At 47.4% G+C, this 22529-nt stretch overlaps 1 protein-coding gene across 11 annotated transcripts in view; it reads left to right on the top strand.

Moving 5' to 3' along the window:
* CDC42BPA (CDC42 binding protein kinase alpha) overlaps positions 1 to 20907 on the top strand; it is a 324273-nt gene extending 303366 nt beyond the window's left edge. For 6 of the 11 annotated variants that reach the window (XM_080824347.1, XM_080824345.1, XM_080824344.1 and 3 more), the window contains 8 exons: positions 558 to 1151; positions 2839 to 2936; positions 4497 to 4581; positions 6682 to 6805; positions 7460 to 7577; positions 15411 to 15528; positions 18829 to 18986; positions 19423 to 20907. In XM_080824347.1, coding sequence (XP_080680473.1) covers positions 558 to 1151; positions 2839 to 2936; positions 4497 to 4581; positions 6682 to 6805; positions 7460 to 7577; positions 15411 to 15528; positions 18829 to 18986; positions 19423 to 19554 — 1427 coding nt within the window. In that variant the 3' untranslated portion in view covers positions 19555 to 20907. Of the gene's footprint in view, positions 1 to 557; positions 1152 to 2838; positions 2937 to 4496; positions 4582 to 6681; positions 6806 to 7459; positions 7578 to 12738; positions 12925 to 15410; positions 15529 to 18828; positions 18987 to 19422 lie in introns of all 11 variants that reach the window. The other 5 variants (XM_080824346.1, XM_080824342.1, XM_080824339.1 and 2 more) reach the window with 1 other exon arrangement.
* The last annotated feature ends 1622 nt before the right edge of the window (positions 20908 to 22529 follow it).

The raw sequence follows: 22529 nt of genomic DNA, 5'->3' as shown, positions 1-22529 counted from the left end.
TTGCAGGGGCATAGTTGGTTCAATGCCCGACTCTTGGCTTCAGCTCGGGTCATGATCTCCGGATCCTTGGGGATCCTTGGAGGTCCATGCTCATGGAGCCTGCTTGAGATTCTCTCTCTCGGCCCCTCCCCCCCCCCCCGCTTGTGCACACACACGTGTGTACTCTCTCTCTCTCTAAAAAAAAAAAAAGAGAAAGAAATACCTTTAGTGAACTATGCCTTACTGAGTTTTTAAAATAGGAGCACCATGGTGAAGTTCCTGAGAATTTAGTGCCAGTAAAAGGTTTTTTCCTACAGATGTGGCCTGCTTTATCAAAACACAGGGATCCTTTGCCTTGGTTGCCAGAAATCATGGTGCTAAATTTAACACCTCACTTTAGGCATGTGCAGTTACCTTATAATGGATATAATTATACCTTCCTCTTTCTCCACACTGATTTGGAGCTCATTCTTCTGGATGTATATGTGTCTTTAAGTTGATATATCATTTTGAGTGTAATTGGGATATGATTAACAAATAAAACATTATTCTGCATTTATTATCATTTCTTTGCATAGAAATTATTAGAGTTGGTGACAATAAGAAGATACATCAGATTGAACTCATTCCAAATGATCAGCTCGTTGCTGTGATCTCAGGACGAAATCGTCACGTGCGACTTTTTCCCATGTCAGCTTTTGACGGACGAGAGACTGATTTTTATAAGCTGGCAGAAACTAAAGGGTGTCAGTCCATAACTTCTGGCAAAGTGTGCCATGGAGCTCTCACGTGTCTGTGCGTGGCTATGAAAAGGCAGGTCCTCTGTTATGAACTCTTTCAGAGCAAGACCCGTCACAGAAAATTTAAGGAAATTCAAGTCCCATATAACGTGCAGTGGATGGCGATCTTCAGTGAACAGCTCTGCGTGGGGTTCCAGTCGGGGTTCCTCAGATACCCATTGAACGGGGAAGGAAGTCCGTACAGTATGCTCCATTCAAATGACCACACACTATCATTTATTGCACATCAGCCGATGGATGCCATCTGCGCCGTTGAGATCTCCAGTAAAGAGTATCTGCTGTGTTTTAACAGCATCGGGATATACACCGACTGCCAGGGCCGGAGATCCAGACAGCAAGAGTTGATGTGGCCGGCAAATCCCTCCTCTTGTTGTAAGATTCTCTTATTTTGGCTGTTTGACCTTTTTGTCCCTTTCCTTTTCCTCCATCTCATCTCCTAAATATATTCACTATTAATAACAGATTGTTTTTTAAAGTCACCTTTAAGGTTTTGCCAAGGTGTCAATTAGGTTGTTGATCTAAAGTGACTCTCTGTACTTAGACCTCGGCCGGCAGGCTCGACATTACCTTGTACTTAGTTGAAGCTAATCTTTCTGTGGCATATTTTACTTAGGTGGATTTTCAACCCATGTTGTATTTTGAAGTAACTCTAAACAGTTATCTTCATGGTCCCCCAAAATACAGTGTGTGAGCGTTAACAGCTCATGACACTTGCACTGGAGAAGTTGTTACTAAGTGAATTATTTAATCGGTTATGTGAAGGCATAACGCAGCATCTGTAAGAAGTGTTTCTCTGTTTTTTTTAATTTTTATCTAAATAGATAGAGATTGCCTGTTGCTCTCTTTCGAGAAATACTAGGACATTAGTAAATTATCAGATACTCATGGCATGCCATCTCGGCGGACAGGATAGAGCACCCAGCACGGGAGGCCGTTTCCCCTGCTGACGCAGAGTGGGAACCAGGAAAGATTCATGACAAGTGCAAAGTTGCAGTGAATTCTCGGTTCTCTGTAGCAGAAGTACGGAGCTCTGGACAGGCCCGTGGGAGGAGTATCTGAGCCCACATACTTTGTTTTTTGTGGAGGGTACTTGAACATGCTCAAATGCTGAACTAGGGAACTAGGGAGAGGTTGCCTGTACAGTCAATATAGGAGGCCAGAGAGGATGGAATTCAGAACCCAGGGGAAGGATTTGGGGCCGGAGGCGTGAAATCTCTTCCACTGGAACCAGGTAGGAGGAGTGATGGGCAGGATATAGTCGAGTGTAAATATTCAGTGAAGAAAAGTTAGGAAGGCCATACATGCTTATTACTGAAGAGTTAGAAAATCTAAATTTAAAAAAAGAAAGAAAAATATTTGTAATCTACCCACCCAGACCTAATCATTCTTAAAGTTTTGTGTCTTCTAAAATACATATTCCTATCTGTGGTGTCATATGTGGAATAAAGGCTGTTTGATAACCTGGTCAGGTGATAATTCGAAGTATCACTTCTAATGTGGAGTCAGAATCAGGATATCTGGCTCTTATGAATAGCTCGACTGGGGATATAATACGGGACATCAGCTTGAGTTAATCATCTCATCTCTCCTTGCTCGTGTCACCATCTGTCGCTGTTCATTCTTCCAGTAAGCAGCACATACCTGTGTCAGGTGCGTGATCCTGTGATCCTGCCTTCATAGATGCAATGGCAGGTCTCACCTAAAGATTGCTTTATAAGTCATTGCGCTGTCAGTAGCTTAACTGGTTTAGGAATCAAATCTTATAAAAAATCGTAATGGTATCCCTTGATAGAACTCGTTTATTAGAGAAGGCCATATTCTGCCATCTGTGTTAGCAGAATCTTTCTGTATTAAAGTGACCGTCTGACCCAACATACAGCATGTCAGCTGCTCATTTATGACTTGTTTCTACTCAGAAATGTTTTGATGTGCCTACTACGTGAACAGAGTAGGATTTGGGTGGGATTCTGCTCTACATTATTTAGTGTAGATCTTTCAAAATGTTTGGGGTTTACGAATTGGAAGTAATTAACCACTGTTCCCCCTTCCCTTCTCGCAGGTTACAACGCACCATATCTCTCAGTGTATAGTGAAAACGCAGTTGATATTTTCGATGTGAACTCCATGGAGTGGATTCAGACTCTCCCACTCAAAAAGGTAATTTCATATGAAAATATGGGCTAAGTGCACTACTGAGTGTAACGAAACACTAACGTGACTAGTTAGCTGTTTTTTACTCTTTGAGCATTTTCGGGCAGTCGGTAATTCAGGATTTAGCTAAGAGGAGAAGCACTAGGAACAAAAGTCAAGCTTTTTCAACACCATACTCTTTTTATCCATTTAGTTTCAGGGATCAATAGGAGTATTGTCTTAGCGAGTGACTAGAATCTACCCCAGCCTAAAATGCCAGTGTCACCTTCTACCTCAGGAGCTCTGAGGGAGAATGCTGTCACTCTTTCTTATAACTGCTTTTCACATCACGGGATGCAGGCTTGAATCCTGAAGGCAAAGAAGGCAGGGGTTCAACTTTATAAGATAGTGTCATTATTTTCCAGAGTCATCGTACTGGTTCATACTCCCCCCAGCAGGACAGAAGATTTCCTGCAGATCCACATCTTCTCTGACCTTGCCGTTCTCAGAATTCATAGTCTTATAACCATTATCAGTGGTTGTAAAATGCTATCTCATCGAAGCCTTAATTTGCATGTTCCTAATCTTTCTGTGTTTATTCATTCTTAATTCTTTTTCTATGAAACCCTAGCTATGCTTTTTGCTTATTTTTGTTTGGCTTCTTTTTTTAATTAATTTATTGAAATTATTTATATATTGTAAATATTGAGTTAGTAAACGTGGGGCAAATCTTCATTTGTGACCTACCCATTTTGATTAAGTATTTTGTTCAACATTTACTTTAGTAACAATAAATTATATTATTTTGGTGAAAACATTGTTATAATTTTTTTTTAGATTTTATTTAAATTTAAGTTAGTTAACGTATATAGTGTATTACTAGTTTCAGGGGTTATTGTTATAAATTTTCATGTTGGTATATGTAGCATTCTTATCCTTTAAGCTTATCTTTTTTCTGTTAGGAAACTCTTTTGTAACTCAAGGTCTTAAAGATAGGACCTTTATTCCAAAAGTTTGAAAGGTGTGTCTGTTACATTTATGTCCTTACTCCCTGTAGAGTTGGTGTTTGATGTGTGGTGTGAGGTAGGGGCTGTATTCATCTGTTCTGTGTACGTGAGCGGTTGCTCTGTCACTATTAACTGACAGCCCCCCTATCTGATACAGTTACACTCTGATACTCTGTCATATATGGACATATAATTCTAATATATATTATGTATCATATATATGTAATATAATTCTAATCCCATTCCTAAAGTAGCTACATTGATATCTTCTTAGTGTAACAATTTAGTCACTAATGGATTTAATTAAATTTAAATGCATTTCTGCTATTTTTTCCCCCCAGAATATTCTTCCTTTAAAATGTAGTCATTATAACTTTCTGGTTCAAATTAGATAATTTTATACCTATTTCCCATCAGAATTAATGTTAATTTTTTGTTGACATTCTGAGGGAGCTGTATTTTGAAGAGGAAGGATGGGTGGAAGGTGTCGATAGTGTGTGCTTTCTAAATAGGCCAGAAGTTTTACGATTTCATTTGAAAGTTTTATTGAAGTACTAATTTTATTTTTTTATTATTTTAGGTTCGACCCTTAAACAGTGAAGGATCATTAAACCTTTTAGGGTTGGAGACAATTAGATTAATATATTTCAAAAATAAGATGGCAGGTAAGAAAATATACACTAATGGTTAGCTTCAGTGGAAATGTTCAAAGCTGACTGCCTGAAGATTATAAGTGGCAGAGACCAGATTTAAACTCGGGTTTATTTTACTCCAGAGTCTGTGATCTTGGCCACTGTCATACTCTCCTCAGTCTATTAAGATAAATGTCTGCCTAAAAAGACATTCTGTTTAATCTTGCATAGCTGTCTACACAAAATACTGGTTTCTGATCTACCTTGTTATTTTTCTGGGGAGGACTGAATTAAATGGCATAAGGATAGCTGTAGGTGTCTTCTGTATTATTGATAGTATAAAACCCAACCCAAGTTTGTGGCACTGAAATGATGAGATCTCTCCCAGAGCTCTGATTGGGGACTTCAGGCAAACATCTTCCACTGATGCATAGGGCTCCGAACTTCAGAAGTGTTCATGTCAGCACGGGCAGGGGAGGCAGAGAGGAGGGTCCCAGGAGCACCAGAATCGGGAGCAGGGAGTGGGATCCCCAGGATGGGAGTTCTGGAGAGGACGAGGACGGTGTCCACAGTCGCTGCTGGCCTTCCCATTTGATGTCCGGCATCTGGAGGCGCTCTGATGTCTTAGCGCTCTGGAGGTTTCTGGGTTGACAAACTGCTGGCTGTAAGAGAGGTCTTCCGAAGGGAGAGTCAGAATTTAGAAATGATTCCCACTCAGTGGTGGATCCACCATGAATCTAATGACATTGGAGCCTAACGCCTCTCACCGCCAAGGGCCTGTACTTCATTTTGTGTCCATCTCTTAGAGGAAGTCCAAATATTGGCAGAGGATCAGCTGCACCCTGTTCTCACTGTGTGTGGCTGTGATGATCATACGGTATGTCCATGTCCCAGGTCGTGTCCGCAGGATGAAGCCTCTTTCCACTTGCGTTCCCCACGCTCTCATCTTTCTGCTCTGAGCTGGGGCGGGGGGGGGGGGGGGGGAGGCGGAGCCTAGCAAGGGAGGACCAGACAGAATTTCAGCATAGGTGTCTTGTCCTTGGGAAAAGGAAGAGGCCCCATTCCCCAGAGGCCCTCTCTTTTTCTCTGTATTGCTCTGTCCTTCCTCTCTCAGGGGCTCAAAGTGTTACTGCAGCCTTCTGGGCCTCCCACATCGCCCACTCCGCCATAACTCACCTAGACCTGCTCTGCCCTCATGATTCTCAAATTCCAAAACTGTGTTTCAGCTGGAGTGAAGAAAGCTAGCTGATGAAGCTACATTATTCCAATCCAAGAAGAACATTGCTTTTCCTCTTATCAGCTGCCCTGGCTTGCCTTGCAGGCTCCCGCCTGTCTCCCTTTTTCTCACTTCAGCTTTGTGGCTGTTAAAAATTCTGAAGATTGGCTTTTCTCCTCTTCCTTATTTAGAGAATGGCATCCATCATGTTGTGTGAATACAGCTGTCTATTTTATTCCTAGAGTGTGTTCACATATTTCAGCAGGTCTGGGGAGTCCTTGGCGGATGGTTTTGTTTACTTCTAGGTATTAAAATTGAAACCGGATGCATATGAATAAGGATCTTCTCCTCCCCAAGATCGGAAGAGTAGAAATAGCAAGAGTCTCGCCTTTAGCAAAGGAAGCTGGTGGGAGCTGGAGCTTTTGTCCTTAGTCCGCACCCAGCAGACCGGGTCTTTCATCATGTCAAAATACTTTTAGTTGTCCTTTACAAGAATAATTTACCCATTACACCTGACGCCACATAGCTTCACGGAGGAGCATTGGAACCAGTGCCTGGAAGGCGAGAGAAGACACCGCAGAGAGATTGCAGTGGGCGGGGGGGGGGGGGGGGGGGGGGGCAAAGTGACAGGACCCCCAGGCAACTGCATTTTTCTTCTCTTCCACTAAAATTGTGCCATTTTGTGTTTATAAACGAATCAAAGTGAAACTGTACTTAGTAAGCAATATTTAACTTTCGTGTATACCTGTTTACATATGTCTTGGTTTAAATTATTCTTTGCTGTATCAACACACCACGTGTAAAAATGAGACTTGCATAGGTTGCACAACTGAATGTGTACCGTCTTAGAGATAAACAGATGAGAAGCATTTTTGCACTTTAAGGAACGTTGCCATTCTTGGTGTTTTTTCTCACAGAAGGGGATGAACTGGTGGTTCCGGAAACATCGGACAACAGTCGGAAGCAGATGGTTAGAAACATCAACAACAAGCGGCGCTTCTCCTTCAGGGTCCCGGAGGAGGAGAGGATGCAGCAGAGGAGGTGTGCGCGCAGCGAGGGCTCCCGGTCCGGGTGGTCTCCGCGGTGGTGATACCAGTATTGGACTTGGAGGGCAGATTTGAGCTCTGAAAATCTGTCACCCATCTGTGGTGTCGATCATGAATGTACTTCTCAGTGTAATTTGAATAAGTACTCCCCCAAGTGTGAGTACGAACTGGATTAAAGTACCATATTGTGATTCATTGCTCTGTGTCTATGAAGTACTTACAATTCTTAGACCGTGGGCCTTTGTATAATCATATATAGAACACACGGCTGCCTGTGGTACATCTGTTCCTTCGGGTTAACTCTATTCATGAGCAAACAGCCCAAAGGCTTGTAGTATTTCCAGACCCATAGAAAAACATTGCCAAAGTGTTATCAGTTATTTTAAAAGACATACATAAAATGGTCAGAACTATCTGTAAAATACAGCTTTGATATGTAAGTGCTAAGAGAAGCCTATTTTCCCACCAAAATCCTCAAGATCTTTTATTTAAAACAAGTTTCTAAGTGAAGTTTTAATGGAGTATATTTTATCCTTATTAAACATGATTTCACAGTTTTATTTTTGTGAATAAAGAATGCTTAACTTTTTTCTGAAGTTATCTAGAGCAATCACAGAAAAAATGTCTAAACAGGTGTTTTATCTTACAGAGAGATGCTACGAGATCCAGAAATGAGAAATAAATTAATTTCTAACCCAACTAATTTTAACCACATAGCACACATGGGCCCAGGAGATGGGATACAGATCCTAAAAGACCTGCCTATGGTAAGAGAAATGAAGAGGGAATGAGAACAGGGTTACAAGTGGGGCAGAGGGGAAAGCATACATGTGTGCCTAAATACATACATAGATTTAAGAGGAATCATTAGTATGATGATGTTTGTGTCCATACATCACAATATGTGTAAGATGCTTGATGATATATACCTGATGAGAAAAACACAACATTTGGGCATCTGTGAGAAACCAAACAGTTCCAGTTCTTAGTTGCACACACCACAAACTTGTCCAGACTTACTGTTGGTGGTGGAATACACTGCTAGATTTGGAGAGCATCTGTACCAAGACTCAGAACTTGCTTGTGACATGACTAACATTTCACTACGTTTTAGCAATTCGCTACAGATATTTGGCCTCCCCCCCCCCCCCCCGCCCCGCCGAAGAGAACCATGTTAGGTTGGCCATTAATGGCCACACCTCTTACCTGGTTGGCCAAGCAAATCTTTTTCCTCTCCCCAGTTATAAACATGTTGCCTGGTCTGTCTTACACACAAAAGTACAACATGGGAAAACTTGTTTTTCATATGAAGACTGGATTCTTGGACCCATTATGTTGAGATTAATAATATTAGTGGAATTAGCTAATTTTCCAGGCTCTGTTTACACTTAACATGTCAGTATCACAATACCTCAGCAAATTATTGAGACTTTAATAAGACCCTTTTGATCATGGGTGGTAGCGTTGGATTTGTGAATGTGGACCCAGAGCTTTTTCTTTTTCTTCTTTTTTTTTTTTTAAGAAAAAAATTAGAAAATATTTATGTATTTATTTTTTTTTTTTACTTTATTCCTGGGGAGTTTTCTTTCATTTTATTTTATTTTTATTAACATATAATGTATTATTTGCTTCAGGGATACAGGTCTGTGAACCTCAGTCTTAATTCACAGCACTCACCATAGCACATACCCTCCCCAATGTCCATAACCCAGCCACCCTATCCCTCTCCCCCAACTCCCCTCCACCAAACCTCAGTTTGTTTCCTGAGGTTAGGGGTCTCTTATGGTTTGTCTCCCTCCTGGATCCCATCTTGTTTCATTTTTCCCTCCCTTCCCCCTACGACTCCCCTCAAATTCCTCATATCAGAGAGATCATGTGATAATTATCTTTCTCTGATTGACTTATTTCACTTAGCATAATCCCCTCTAGTTCCATCCACCTCATTGCAAATGGCAAGATTTCAGATTTTTTGATGGCTTTTTCTAAGGGAGTCTGTCCTCTAACCACATTACCAGCTCTGCTGTGGTAGGAGATTCAAGGGTCTATCACTGACAGAAAAAAAAGCCAGGTGATATAGTTTTACGTGCAGTCAAGTTTTTTAAAATAATAAAGTTAAGCTTTTGAAGGTAGTCCTGCATTTGTTACACAAAAGAAACAAAAAAATCAGTCATTGAGTCTAAGTTCCTCATTGGAAATACCCCGATTAACCAGTCGACCCTGTTCATGAACCAAAACAATGCTCTTACTGTTACCACCAAGGCATTATGTTGACCTGGTTATAGGTCCTCCTCTAGGGAGTGAACAGTAGCCATTTATCCTCTTGGAATGGGGATTTCTATTAGCTGTGCTGGATAAGTTATGAATAAAGTATTCCAAAAAATTACATGTAATAAAACTAAGGAAAAAATCAAAGACTAAATATTAAATATTAAGCTGTTACATTTACCTATCATATTAAAACTTAGGGGTTTTCACCTTTTTGCCTAGGAATGAGATTTCAGATTTCTGTCCACTATTTGCCCATTCTGAGCATGTGTTTAAAGTTCTCAGGCTGGTTTTTCTTTATTCTCAAGTAAATGTGACATAACCATACAGTCCAAAGCCTTTCTCATTTTAAAGAGAATTTTTACATTTTGGTAAACATTGGAAATGTGTATTATGTTATAGCTTATACTTGATAGCTCAAGTGCTCATGTATCATTTTAATGAAAGTTTTAAAGATTTTGGAGGGATAGAGGGAGGCAAATTTCAAACAGGCATATGTTGCAAAGCAATATATCAACAAATACAAAATTATTTCAGTGGTTAACAAGGTTTTGATAGATATTACACTTTTTATTTATTTATTTTAAGATTTTATTTATTTATTTGACAGAGACACAGCGAGAGAGGGAACACAAGCAGAGAGAGTGGGAGAGGAAGAAATAGGCTTCCCGCTGAGCAGGGAGCCCAAGGTGGGGCTCCATCCCAGGACCCTGGGATCATGACCTGAGCTAAAGGTGGATGCTTAATGACTGAGCCACCCAGGTGCCCCTGTATTATACTTTTTTGATTAAAATTTCTTTGACTTGTGCTTCATTTTGGTGCACAAAAAAAGAATATATGTAGTTTTATCTTATATATTCCCACAACATAAGAATTACAGGGGCGCCTGGGTGGCTCAGTGGGTTAAAGCCTCTGCCTTCGGCTCAGGTCACGATCCCAGGGTTCTGGGATCGAGCCACGCATTGGGCTCTCTGCTCGGTGGGAGCCTGCTTCCCCCTCTCTCTCTGTCTGCCTCTCTGCCGGCTTGTGAACTCTGTCTATCAAATAAATGAATAAAATCTTAAAAAAAAAAAGAATTACAGAAATTTTTTCTACATATTATATTATCTCCCAGAAATTACAGTATTTCCTTAAAGTGAAATACTTCAGGGTTTCATAAAATATTTCTCTGCTGAGTAGCCTTCTGTCATCAGGTGAAAAACCAATTTGCTAATGTTCCAGAATTTTTTCAGACCTTCACACACATAAGATTTGGTCGCCATATACCCTGATGAATGAGTACAGTGAAAAGAAATGTCAGATTTCAAACATTGTAAGATCTTTTGTATCAGAGCCTCCCTCACTCCACTTTTTCTCCCTTTACCCTTCTACCACTTAGAGTAAAAGAAGTCTTTTATTTTTTTTTTTTGTTAACAATAATGTCTAGTCTTAATTACTGAGCTGATAATGTCTAGTCTTAATTACTGAGCTGAACAAGCTCAGACAGTGTTTCCTGAAGGTTTTTCCCGCACCTGACTGCATGACACGTGGCCTTCTGTGCAACCACTTGTCCCATTAGATCCCTTGGTTTTTAGCATTTCTTGTCACCAGTGTTGCTAACCCATGACTGCCTTGTTGGCTCCTTCCGTCATTGACACACGTGCTCCTCTGCCCTAGAATGCAGTCCAGTTTTTAATGTTTCTTCCAGGCCTTCTTACCTTGTAAGCACATTTGTATTTCCAGGACGAGAAGTTGGTGTACATTTTGAAACCTGTTTCTTCGCCTTAATTTTAGTTTCACTGGCCTTCTTCCCTTTACTAGAAAGGGACGTACATGCCGGGGCTGTTTATGGGAACGCACTTCACCACCTAACCAGTATTTTTGATACACTGTCCACCCAGACCCGTGCTTGTCTTGGGGTAGACACTGGTAAACAACACATTGGTATGCACGTCTGAAGAAAAGTAGTGATATGCATGTGTGTACCTGTGTGTATATATGCTTACTGAAAAGCTTGTGATATTTTAATATGGTCCCAGGTTTTGATATGTCCTTTCTGCTGAAGTGAAATTATCTGTTCTTTAATGAACAATTTCCAAAAATTAAGATGAATTAAATTCACCTCCTGCTAACGTGTCAGAAGGGCTGTCAGACCCCAGAGCTCCGTGTTACCATCCGTGCGAAGAGCAGCATGTACCTCGGACATTGTTATGTTTTAACTTACTCATATCAGTACTGCTTTCCTGGGACATACTTACGAGCTTAGAGAGTTTATTGAGTATCTTCGGAAGCTCTTCTGGGTACCAAAATGATACTGATAGAGGATTGTTTGCCTCATGAATGTGCAAAAGATCATCAGGCTGAGGGAGTCTGGGTCCGACAGGAGCCCTTTACACACGTGGTGTGCAGGACTTAGAAGTAGATACTGCATTAGCTTCTTGAATCCTGCTTGTCGTTTGCTTTTTTTTCATAGTGGGTACTGGCAACAAAGGGCAGGTTTTTCTCCCATTGAATACAAGAAAAATAGTTTACCTCCAGAAGATTTGGTTTTGGCCCATGACCTTTCTCCTAGCCTTTTTTCCATCCCTAGAGTTGTTCATGAAGGCCAGGTTTCTAGCTCAGTGACCCCTTAGAGCTCCACGAAGTAATACTGCTTCTTCGAGTCAAAGTTACATTGACATCAGTGAGTTTTTTTCTTTTTGGAAATAACCTTGGAAAGCACTGGTTCACTCACATCTCTAAACCATATGTTATAGAAGAGATTTTGTTTAAGTCTCCATAAGTTACCGGGTTTTGTTAAGCAAAGCTGGCTCATCCCGGCTCAGGAGGGTGTACGTTCTGCCAGCTTTCTCCCTGCAAGTCCTTCCCTCCCACCCCTGAACCCCACGGCTGCTCTCCAGACCTGAACCATGAAAATGCCCCTCAGAGACGGACTGGGTGCTGAGTAATCTGGGCTCCCAGATTACTGGGCTCCCAGTCCATTGTACCTGAAAAACTAGAGTTTTCCGTTTGAAAAGCTTTGTCGGGATCTTCAGTATTACATTATTTTATGTTTTAGTACCCCCAGACACGGAAGGGAAGATTTTTTCCCCTTGTTAAAAACAAACGTGTCCTTTTGGGTGTCTACGTGGAGACAGGTTTGGGCTGCTGAGAGTCATGTCAGTAATCAGGGTCTTCCCCAGTCCCACTCTACTCCTGTCAGAAATAAGAGCAGTAAAAACACACACCTGGAAACCAGGAAACGGTTTCCAGTTTCCACAGAAACAGCTTCACGGCACTTCTTGCGAGAGGCTGGTTGTGGGATTGCTGCTCTTTTACTTTCTTGCTTTGTTGGTATGTTTTTTGCCATGTTTTGTTTTTATCACACAAGAAAATCCTGAACTAAACTCTGAAAGTCTCCTTGCAGCTCCGGAAGTCCACTTTCTGCTTCCCTGATGCAAGTAATAAAAAAAATAATAATAATAATTTTATAAAGCAAATGATCTTTTGCACATCAGCTCTTTCGGTTACTGGCAGGAGGACTACAAAATTTAACTCTCTAAGGCCTGAAAGTATTTCATGAAGGACTCAGTCCTGATGTGCAACGTGTCGTTTCTGCTGCATGCATGCTGTGAAATGTCACCTGTGACCAGTGACTCCATCCTCATGACCTCACGACTTCTGTTCTTTCTGTCGTTTTGTTAGCCAGGCTTCCCTTATCCAACCCCTCATCATCACTCCGGCCTGATCTCCTCTCCGATCAACTTTGAGCACATCTATCACATGACTGTTAATTCTGCTGAAAAATTTCTCTCTCCTGATTCCATAAACCCTGAGTATTCCCCGTCTCTGCGCTCTGTCCCCGGTACACCAAGCTTTATGACTCTGAGGGTATGAACAGCCGAGTCAGGGGTTAACTTCACTAACTGTGTGCGGACCTCTGTAGCTGGCTTGATAAGTAACTCTGCTGGGCGTGGGGGCATTTTCTGAGCGTGAGTGTGGGCCTTCAGCCTGCTGCTCTTCTGCCAAACCTCTGTTCTTCCTCCTCCTCCTCTTCAAGTTCAGGTTTGTCTCATAGAAGATTTTTCCATCATGCTTTTCCCTTTCCAGATACCGTCATTAAATATAGCCCCTGCGTGGGTCTTTATTCTGTTTAAACAAAAAAGGAATCCCAGAATTTCTCCATTTTTTATAGTTAATTAGCCTGGAACTGGTTTAATTCAGAAAAAATATTTTTTCATTTAGTGGCATTCAAGTCTGTGGTAGGGCTTAGCCACAGGCCTTCTTTCCACAATAAACACCTTTTGAAAAGCTTAAAAATCTCCCAGGTAAAAATTATAATAGTATTAAGGGAGTCACAAGAAAAATTAGAAAAAGATGATAATCTCACTAGGCTTTGAGGTACTGATAGGCCTTTAAATTCCAGCCAGAATCCAAGATATAACAACTAAATCAGAGAGAGAACTAATACAAAGGGTCCACATTGGGAAGGACGGTGGCCGGAGAGCTGGTGACCATTAGCAGACTGTCCATACTTCCATCAAGAAACGCATGCTTAGCTAACTCCTCAGGAACGTTTTCTCAAGTGCATTTTGCAAATAACCTACTTGGATTCTGTCCTGTAAAGCCGGGTCCCGCAGCACCCTCTGACCAGCTTTTTATTTGCATAGAAAACTGTAGGCTAAGAAGTTTATTTTTGTATTTTTGTTTGTCTTAGAAAAGTACCCTAAATTTTAATGTTTGAAATGGCATTGCCATGAAACTATAATGTCATTGAAATGTCTTATTTGACACAGTAAGATTAACAATAAAAATAAAGCTTAGTTTGCTTGGTAACAGATGGCAGGGAGTGGTTCCAGAGGAATGTTGTAGAAATTAATTGGTCAGGAGTTTTTCTGGTGAAAGATGGCAGAGATGTTCTGTAAGTCAGTCCTCTGCTAGTTAGAAACACCCTCGTCTTTAAGTTTTCCCCTAATTCAAAGCGTATTGGCGCATGGAAGACACCAGCATCGCTGGTTTCCTGTCACTTTAGATGGTAGTTGAACTCCAGCTGAGTGAATGGTAAACCATCTTTTGTGGGGGTTTTTTCTCACACAACTTGTGTTCTGTGAGTCGGTCTTTCATTCCTTCAGCATTCGGAGTCACTAAACCACTGGCATATTTTTACAGGCCCAATTTATGCCGTTTGTTCTAGGCTAGGACGCCACCAAGGTTTCGTAAGGGTTACGGCAGAAACAGTACAAGTTTAAAGGGTGAAACTGACCTTCCCATCTCTGTTGATGTCTGCTCTGCTGCGCTGTGTGCGTGTCTCTGGGGTCTCAGAGGTTGCTTCTCTGTGCGTGAGTGAATGTTAGAGTGTGGGCACCGTTTCAGTTTTGTTTTATTTTCTTAGAGGAAAAATAACACACCAAGAATTAAATGGACTTTGCAGACGTGATACATGAACCGAAATGGCGGCGGTTGAGTCTGCGGCCGGCCAGCTGCCTGCCTCTCGGCTGCCATGGCTCTTCGGCATCTAGGACTGGGAGTTCTTCACGTGATACTAACGTGTGTTCTCCTGACTGCTGACCTTGGCCACTTGTTAGTTGTCTTGACACAACCTTCTCTCGGGCGTCAGCCGCCTCTCCTTCCAGTCTCAAACGTTTGGGTCCATCAAGGCAGCCAAGTGCTTTCCGTTCTCAGCCAAGTCCAGACAGCTCGTCCCCATGCCTCCTCTCTAGCCGTGTGTGACTTTCAGAGTACTCGGGCTCACTTTTCTACCTGGAACCCCAAAACCTTTTCATGATGTGATGGAAAACTTCTCAAACCAGGATTGCCGAGTGAGAGCATCCCGCCGGCTGTGGCGGCTCCGGACAGGCTGTCTGGGACCCAGAGCGTGGCTCTGCCAGCGCAGGGGTGGGGACGCCCCCCCCCCCACCGGTGTCACCCCTACAGCATTTACTGGAGGAAAATACACTCCTCCCTGCCTTGCCTCCGTGTGGCCTTATTCTGTGGAGCTAGTGGGGTCGTCCTGGTAGAAATCTTGTAGGAAGTGGAAGCTTTGCTTCCGATCTCTGCAAATGTCCATGTAATTCTGCAGTCCGCTGTCACTCCAGCCGCTAACTTTAACTTAGCTGCTCTCACCACAAAGAGAATTTTTATGTGTTGATAACCATTTCAGTAAGTGTAAGGATGAGCACTGACGCTGGGTGGGGGTGAGCTTACTTCTGTCGGGGTGCTGGAGTTTGGGGGCCGGAGGGATCATGCTGTCTGTTCCTTGCTCTGTATCACTCTGGTCAAGATCACTTGTTTGTTGAAACTGAAGTGAGCGGTAGATGTCGCGGCAGAGAATCACTTTCTGGCTGGCTGAAGAGTTTCTCTTTGTGCTTTGTTTTCAGAACCCCCGGCCCCAGGAGAGTCGCGCGGTGTTCAGCGGCTCCGTCAGTATTCCCTCCATCACCAAATCCCGCCCTGAGCCCGGCCGCTCCATGAGCGCCAGCAGCGGCCTGTCAGCGAGTAAGTGCCGCCCGGGGGTCCCCCGCGCCCCCTACCCCGCCGTCGCCTCCCCCACGCGTGTGCGCTCCCGGGGGGGCCTAGTGAGCACACGAGCGCTGGTGGAGAAAACCATCGCGGGCTCCGTTTCGAGCTCACGGTGCCCCCACAAGCTGTGGTGATCGAGGCTCCGAAGGAAATAAACGGGCCACCGTCATGGAGTGATGAGGTGTGGCCGTTGGGAACGAAGTCACACTGAGAGGAATGAGGAGGGTCACGGGCCCTCCCTAGGGATGAAACCCTGTTGGAGTCGTGTTTGACGACTTGAGAGAAGGCCAGTGTGGCTACCTGGTGGCGGTCAGGCAGGGACCCGCAGATAACGCACAGGCAGTGGGCAAGGGGCCGATCAAGCAGGGACGTGCAGAACAAGCTGAGACATTTTTATGTCAAGAATTTGAAGGAGGGAAGGACCTTTATCCAGTTTACATTTTAAAAAACATCCCTCTGACTGCCGGATGGAGACTGGACACAGGGCAAGAGTGGGGCACGCATCCCGGTGGGGCTATCCGAGTGGCTGGTGGGGGGACAGGCCCGGGGGACTGCGGTGGAGGAGGGGAGAAGGGAGACACTCTGGGGTTAAAACAGTAAGGCCTGGCGGGGAGTTAGTTGTGGGAGGTGAGGGACAGGGAAGAGTTCCAGGTGACCCTTGGTTTCCTGCGGGAGTAGAGTGGGGCCAGGGTTCTGGAAGGTCCAAGATCATAGCCGGTCCACAGAAGCGGGAGGATGTTTGTCCGGTGAACATCCAGTAGACGGCAAGTCTTCCGCTGGGGCGCAAGGGGGACAGTCTCGGTGACCGAGCACCTGCGTTCACATGGCTCGCCGTCCTTATTGTCCGCTTCTCTCCTTTCACCCTGAACCTCAGCATCTCTTACACTCCACACAGAACCTGGGCTCGGGGGCCGAGAGAGGAAACTCTGCCCCGTGCTGGGTTTCCGCTCTGCTGTAGCAGGGAGTGACTTCAGGGCAGCAGGGGGGTCACGGAGGGTTCACTGTCTGCCTGAGAGAAAGTGTCTGGCCACTAACAGCCGCCTGCCTCAGAATGAGAGGGGTGGACAGAGGCAGCGTTTGACTGATTGCAGCAATTAGAAGTTAGTCTTGTTGAATTCAGAGATCATTGGTAGTTCCTGGATCATAAGCAGGGAGCTACGTACGTCACACACTCATCGTGGCTTCCCCAGTCAGGGGAAGATCGCTTATGGCCAAGGGCTGCTTTTCTGACACTTTCTCAAAAGCAGCATGGTGTTGGCCAAGAGCTCGGAGGTTGTGAATGGGGGGCACCCCCAGAAGTGCAGATGCATCCATCATAACGATGTGCAGGGCTGAGGCAGCTACCTCTCCAGGAGGGCCACAGTGAGGGGCCTCTGTCCCTGCTCACTGTGCCCACCCACCAGGTCTGCACGAACCCAGCAGGCCTGGCCTCCTTGAGGTCCTTAGTAAGAGGAAGGCCCTCCCAGGAATCCCAAGGGGCATCTGCTGCGTCAGGTGCCTCCTGCTGGCTTTGAGAACAATCCAGCTTGTGAGAAGGTTCCAGAAGGTTCCAGAGGACAGCTAGCTGAGAGAGACACAAGAAGTAATAGGGAACCCTGTTGTCTGTCTCCAGAACCAGAGGCACAGATCTTCCAGAGCCAGACTTGGGATGGCTTCACAGTGTGAAGTAAAAGCCACATGGGGATTCCCACCATGGCTCTGTCCTGCTCCCCCCAAGGAGGAGGACCCAGTCCTCCCATCAGCGGCAGGCTTGCTAGGGAGCCTGGCCTCTCCTGAGGTCATGCAGACTCAGACACCTCACCACCTAAGCCAGCGCTCTTTAGAAGAGGCTGCGCCTGAGTGTATGGCCTCAGTCAGCCAGGACCGTGGTCCTCAGACTGTCCCTAGCCCCCTCTTGCTGGTCAGTCAAAATAGCCCTGCTGTCGCGTTTTAACACCAGAGAGGAGGCAAGGAGACGACAAACGGGAGCAGCCCTGCGCAGGCCCCGGTGTGCACCTGTGGGTCACACCGTGTTCTCCGTCTACCCAGGGCTGTTGCCCCAGAATTCCCATACGGGAGAAGTTGTTCTTGTGTCTCCACATGGAACCGAGACTCAGAAAGGGGACAGAACCTGCTCGAGGTCACGCAGTCAATAAGCCGAGCAACGGAAGCCTCCGGCGGTGTGGATTTCTATTCAGAATGACAAAACTTACACAAAAATAAAATACCGTTTCCGTGACACTGAAGCAGGCGCGGGACGAGGTGCGCCTTCGGGAAGGCCGTGACCCAAGGACCCAGAAGAGTCCCCTCAGGAAAGTAAGGCGCGCCTCCGCGGCGGCCGTGAAGAGCAGCGTGTGTCTCGTGAGGGACCCTGCGCGGCGGGCGCCGGGGGCAGCTTCCCGGGGAGGCAGGAGGGCGAGCCCCTGGCTCCCAGCCTGAGGTGCGTTCCAGAATCCCCACAAGAGGCTTGAACCGGGACCTCTGAAGTTCTGCCGTAATAGGGCCCAGGCACGGGCATTCCTAAGCTCCACGACACGTGCCCGGTGTCCACGCGGCGTCCACGCGGCGTCCACGCGGCGTTGGGAGCTGGGGCAGGAGTCAGTATGTGACACGCGGGCCGCCTGCAGCCAAGGGGCCCCGGAGGGAAGCGGCCAGGAGTCCCCGAGCACAGGCGCGTCAGGCAGGTTCGGTTCCTGTCCCGCGTAGATGAGCTCCCCCGCGTGTCCGTGGTCGTGAGGTACTTGAGGTGCTCAACACGGTCCTCTTTTGACACTGTTACAGAATTCTTAGTGTAAAAACACAGTCTGGATCCTGTGTGAAAACCTCAGCAGCCTCTTTAGACCCATGGTCTTAATATGGAAGCTCAGGAGGATTAAAATGTTTTTTAAGCAAAAACTGGAGGAGGAATCCTGAGAGCTTTCTATAGGTACGAACAACTCCCTGGTATTTCCAAGGGGTCTTTGTCATCCTTTTCCCTCCTCCGACTGGTGCCGACCCCTCCTTCGGGTGCCTCAGCTCTGAGACCAAACTAGAGTATGAGTTTGAAGAATCTCAACTCACTTTTGTATTCCAGGCTTTTTTCCCCGTGGAATGAAAATGCTTCTCTCGTGTCCCTTTACTTTTCATGCAAATTCTCCAGCAGTGAAGTGTTGGCTGCAGAGGCCAGTGGCCTTGAGAAACGGTGTCCCTCAGCGGCTGCCCCGGGGTCTGCCCAGGTCTCCCCAGTCCGCGCGCTTTCTGCAGGGCCGTCCCCTTGTCTGTCCGTGTGCGAAGCCTCACCTGAGTGCTGTCCTGCAGGGTCCTCTGCTCAGAACGGCAGCGCGTTAAAGAGGGAATTCTCCGGAGGAAGCTACAATGCCAAGTGGCAGCCCATGCCCTCCCCGTCAGAGGGCTCCTTGTCTTCTGGAGGCATGGACCAGGGAAGTGACACCCCGGCCAGGGACTTTGACGGAGAGGTGAGTGGGGTGTGGGCAGCATCAGCGTCTGATCCGGAGAAGTCCTGTGTAAAAGGACTCGTGCCCTTACCGAAGTGATGCCACCACCTCGAGAGTGGCCTCCGCTGCAGCCAGGGGTCAGGACTCAGGGACACGCTTGGCAGGAGGCGGGTTTGGGGGGGTCCGGCACGGCTGGTCGCCTGGGCTGCGCACTACACTGTGGCACAGATGGTCTAACAGCTTTTGTGACAGGGACCCACATTTCTAAAGTCCTACGGAAAGGGCTGAACATCGGCTATATTCTCTGCCCTTTATTGGCCTCAGAAAAGGGGCTTCATCAGCGACGGTAGACCATTCACACCAGCTTGCTTGCTCGGGGTGGCCGCAGGTCCCCTGTGCGGGGCTGAGCCCCTCCCGTGCCTCTCTGTCTCACGAACGTCCTCTCGGGGCCCCACAGGACTCGGATTCCCCGAGGCACTCCACAGCTTCCAACAGCTCCAACCTGAGCAGCCCGCCCAGCCCGGTGTCGCCCCGGAAGACCAAGAGCCTCTCCTTGGAGAGCACCGACCGCGGGAGCTGGGACCCGTGAGTGGCTTCGGCGCTCAGAGCGGACGCCAGAGCAGCTTCTCCTTCTCGGCCCCTCCACTGCCCTGTCTCCACGTCCGTCCCCCGCCCCTGCCTGGAAGGCCCAGGGCCGGTGGCAGGAGCAGGGTGGGGGCTCGGGGACGCGGACGATCGCACCTGCAGCCCCAGCTCCCTGCACCCCCCCCCCGACTTAACAGCAACAACCATCAAGGCAGACTTCCACTGAACGGCTTCCATGAGTATCGATTCCATTTCATACACTCAGAGTCGCTTCCCATCATCGTGTCCCCCTCCCGAAGGTAGCTCGAGTAGACCTCGCAGACGTGCGCGGGAAGAGCGTCAGGCAGACCGGTTTCCACGGCAGAGTCGCGGCGCCCCGGGCAGCGTGCGGGTCCCCCCGCCGGCCCGCGCCCTCCTCCAGCGCCCACAGCCGATGTCGACCTGATCGTTGCCAGTAAATCCTTATTCACTAAAACAGTGCATATTTTACTACAATACAGAGTTTAAATAAGTACACAAATGTAGAGGTTAAATACTGAATGTATATAGTAAAAAGAAGCATCTTGTATTCAGCAAAAAATGGATTCCTATATAAGAGAGAGATCATTTAATTTAAAGAAATGTGTTGTTTCTCGTCTGTTTTCCAGCTAAGTAATTTAAAGGGTAGGAAGGCCTCAAGCTGCCATTCTAGACCTCGGTAGGTGGAGAGCGCGAAGAGTCCGAGTTCCCTCTCTGGTCACGGCCACGGTCCCCGGGGGCTTTAGGAAAACATTCCGAAACCCGGTCCAGCCGCTCTGGGCTGCGGCCCGAGCCCAGGCTCAGACGCTGGAAGCCACTTCAGCAGCAGCGCCAACAGGCACCTTTACTTCCAGGTCTTTCGGTAGCGGTAGAATTTGACCCACACTCCTCAGTTTTCACTGTATTTTGGTATCTCCTGCAGATGAGTGTAGAAATGCGATCACGTCCTGGCCCCTCCGCTGCAAGCGCGCAAGGGAGGTCGTGGCTTCTGAAGGTCCCTGAAACGCTCCCTACACGTCCTCTCCTCCGGGGCTAACCCTGTTTCTCCCTGCATTGCCACGAGGTGTCCTTGGCCCGGCCCCCCTCAGAGAAGCCTGAGAGTTTAATTACCAAATAACAGAACACCTCAAATGCAAGGACTTGAACAGCCTTAACCAAATACTCTTTCCCGCCCCCGGTGGCAAACAGAAGCGTGGGGCCCGCCAGGCAGGGGCCCCCACGGCACCCCTGCTGCTCCCGCCCAAGCGAGCGCACACCCCGGAGGCCCGCAGTCCTTCACAGTTAGTTCCCAGTTAAACACATGAGCAGAGGAAGAGAAATAAAAATATCTCATGGGAGTAAAGAGAATCTGGCTCGCTTCCTTTTTATCTAAATTTCTCTGAGAACTAGCAGTGAGCGCGCGCTCTCAGCTTCGGTGCGCGTGAACCGTGGCCCCCTGTGGCGCCTGCTTCTCAGCCCCTGAGGCCCCGTGAGGGGAGAGAGGACCCGCGGGGCCGCCTGTGCCAGGACCCCGTAGCCCTGCGAACTTGGCACTTTCCCGAGGCGAGGGAAGCCCGCCACCAAGGGCCTGTGGCCAGCCGCCTCCTGTCCTCCTGACCCTCCCTGGGCCCTCGCCTCTCCCCTCCCTGGCTTCCCGGCCGTGAGTCACAGGACTCCGCGCTAAGCCATTCGTGGAAGCTTCGACAACTACGTGTGGATCTGTGTTGCCTGTAGGTGCTTATGTTTCAGAGGATGCTTTTAGGATCCAAGCGTCCCCCTGCCTGAGGTGCAGAGAACACTGCAGTGAGTCCCAGCGGGGCGGAGGAGAGAGCCCCCGAAGGCGGTGAGGACCCAGGGACCTGCCCCCTGGCACTTTCCGGTAGGTCCCTAGCAGTCGTGAGTCGTCCCAGAACAGTCCCGGATAGGACCCATCCTGACGGCAGGAGTTTGGAGGAGAAACAGTGCCTCGGGGAGCAGCTCAGGGGGGCGGCTCTTCCTGCGACAGTGACCCTTCTCCTGGGCTTATCCCCTCTCAGGCACGAAGCAGTTACCAGCAGAAGTTTCTGAGAAGAATGGTCTGAGAAAGGCAGGGAGACCTGCTGATGGTTCGGAGGGGTCAGGAGCCGAGATCGGGGGGAGGTATTGCCGCCCCGAGTCCTGCTCTCTTCTCTTGCGGGACCTTTTAAAACCGCACCTGGCAGCAGGCGCACGCTTCACCGTAGGAAGGACAGACCAGTGAGACGTTTCTCGGATAGTCCGTGTGTGGTGGTCCTTGGTGCTATCTATGTGCAGCCAATTTGTTGTCTACCCTTGAATTCCAAGTCGTGTGTGCTCTGGGTATATAAAAATTATATATATACATACATTTCTTTTTGCCAAAAACAAAAGCCTTCCTCTTCGTCAAGTGCTCGCTAGAGTAAATTTCACTCTCGGGGTTCTCGGCACATGCACACACCCCCACGTCAGCGATGCTCGCCCGTTCCCGGGAGCACGGGTGGAGGGGTCGGGGCCGGGGCTGGAAGGGCCCGCCTGTGCGGTTTCCCACGCGGCTCTCATACCCGGGCTTCTGGGAAGAATCTGAAATCCCTGTTATGTTTACAGCAACAATCTGTCGTTCCTGGCTGGCTCGCAGCCTCCCTCTGCCTTCCGTATGGTTAGAGTCCTGTCATTTTGCTACTCGGTGGCCACGTCGACTTCTGCGGAAGCCCGGCTGCGCTTCTGTGCACTCTCGGGTCTCCTCCCGAAGAGCCCGCAAGCACGCGGCGGGCATCCCCAACGCCCGGTACGGCGGGGCCATCTGTCTGTCCATGGCGGCAGTCGCTCGCGCTGCGGCCTCCCGGCCGGGCAGGCAGGGAAGCAGCCGGGCCCCCGCGCGCCCCGGCCCGGCCCCCGAGTGAGTAGGTAAGCTGCGTGACCCATCGCTGCGCCCGGTAGGCCTCTTCCCTCGTTCTGACTCGGTCGCGAGTCCAGACTCTCCGCAGA

The sequence above is a fragment of the Martes martes genome (assembly GCF_963455335.1).
Source record: "Martes martes genome assembly, chromosome: 15".
In the NCBI taxonomy this organism is placed as follows: Eukaryota; Metazoa; Chordata; class Mammalia; order Carnivora; family Mustelidae; genus Martes; species Martes martes.
The sequence above is the reverse complement of the archived record's forward strand: the minus strand, read 5'-3'. Positions and strand labels throughout refer to the sequence as shown.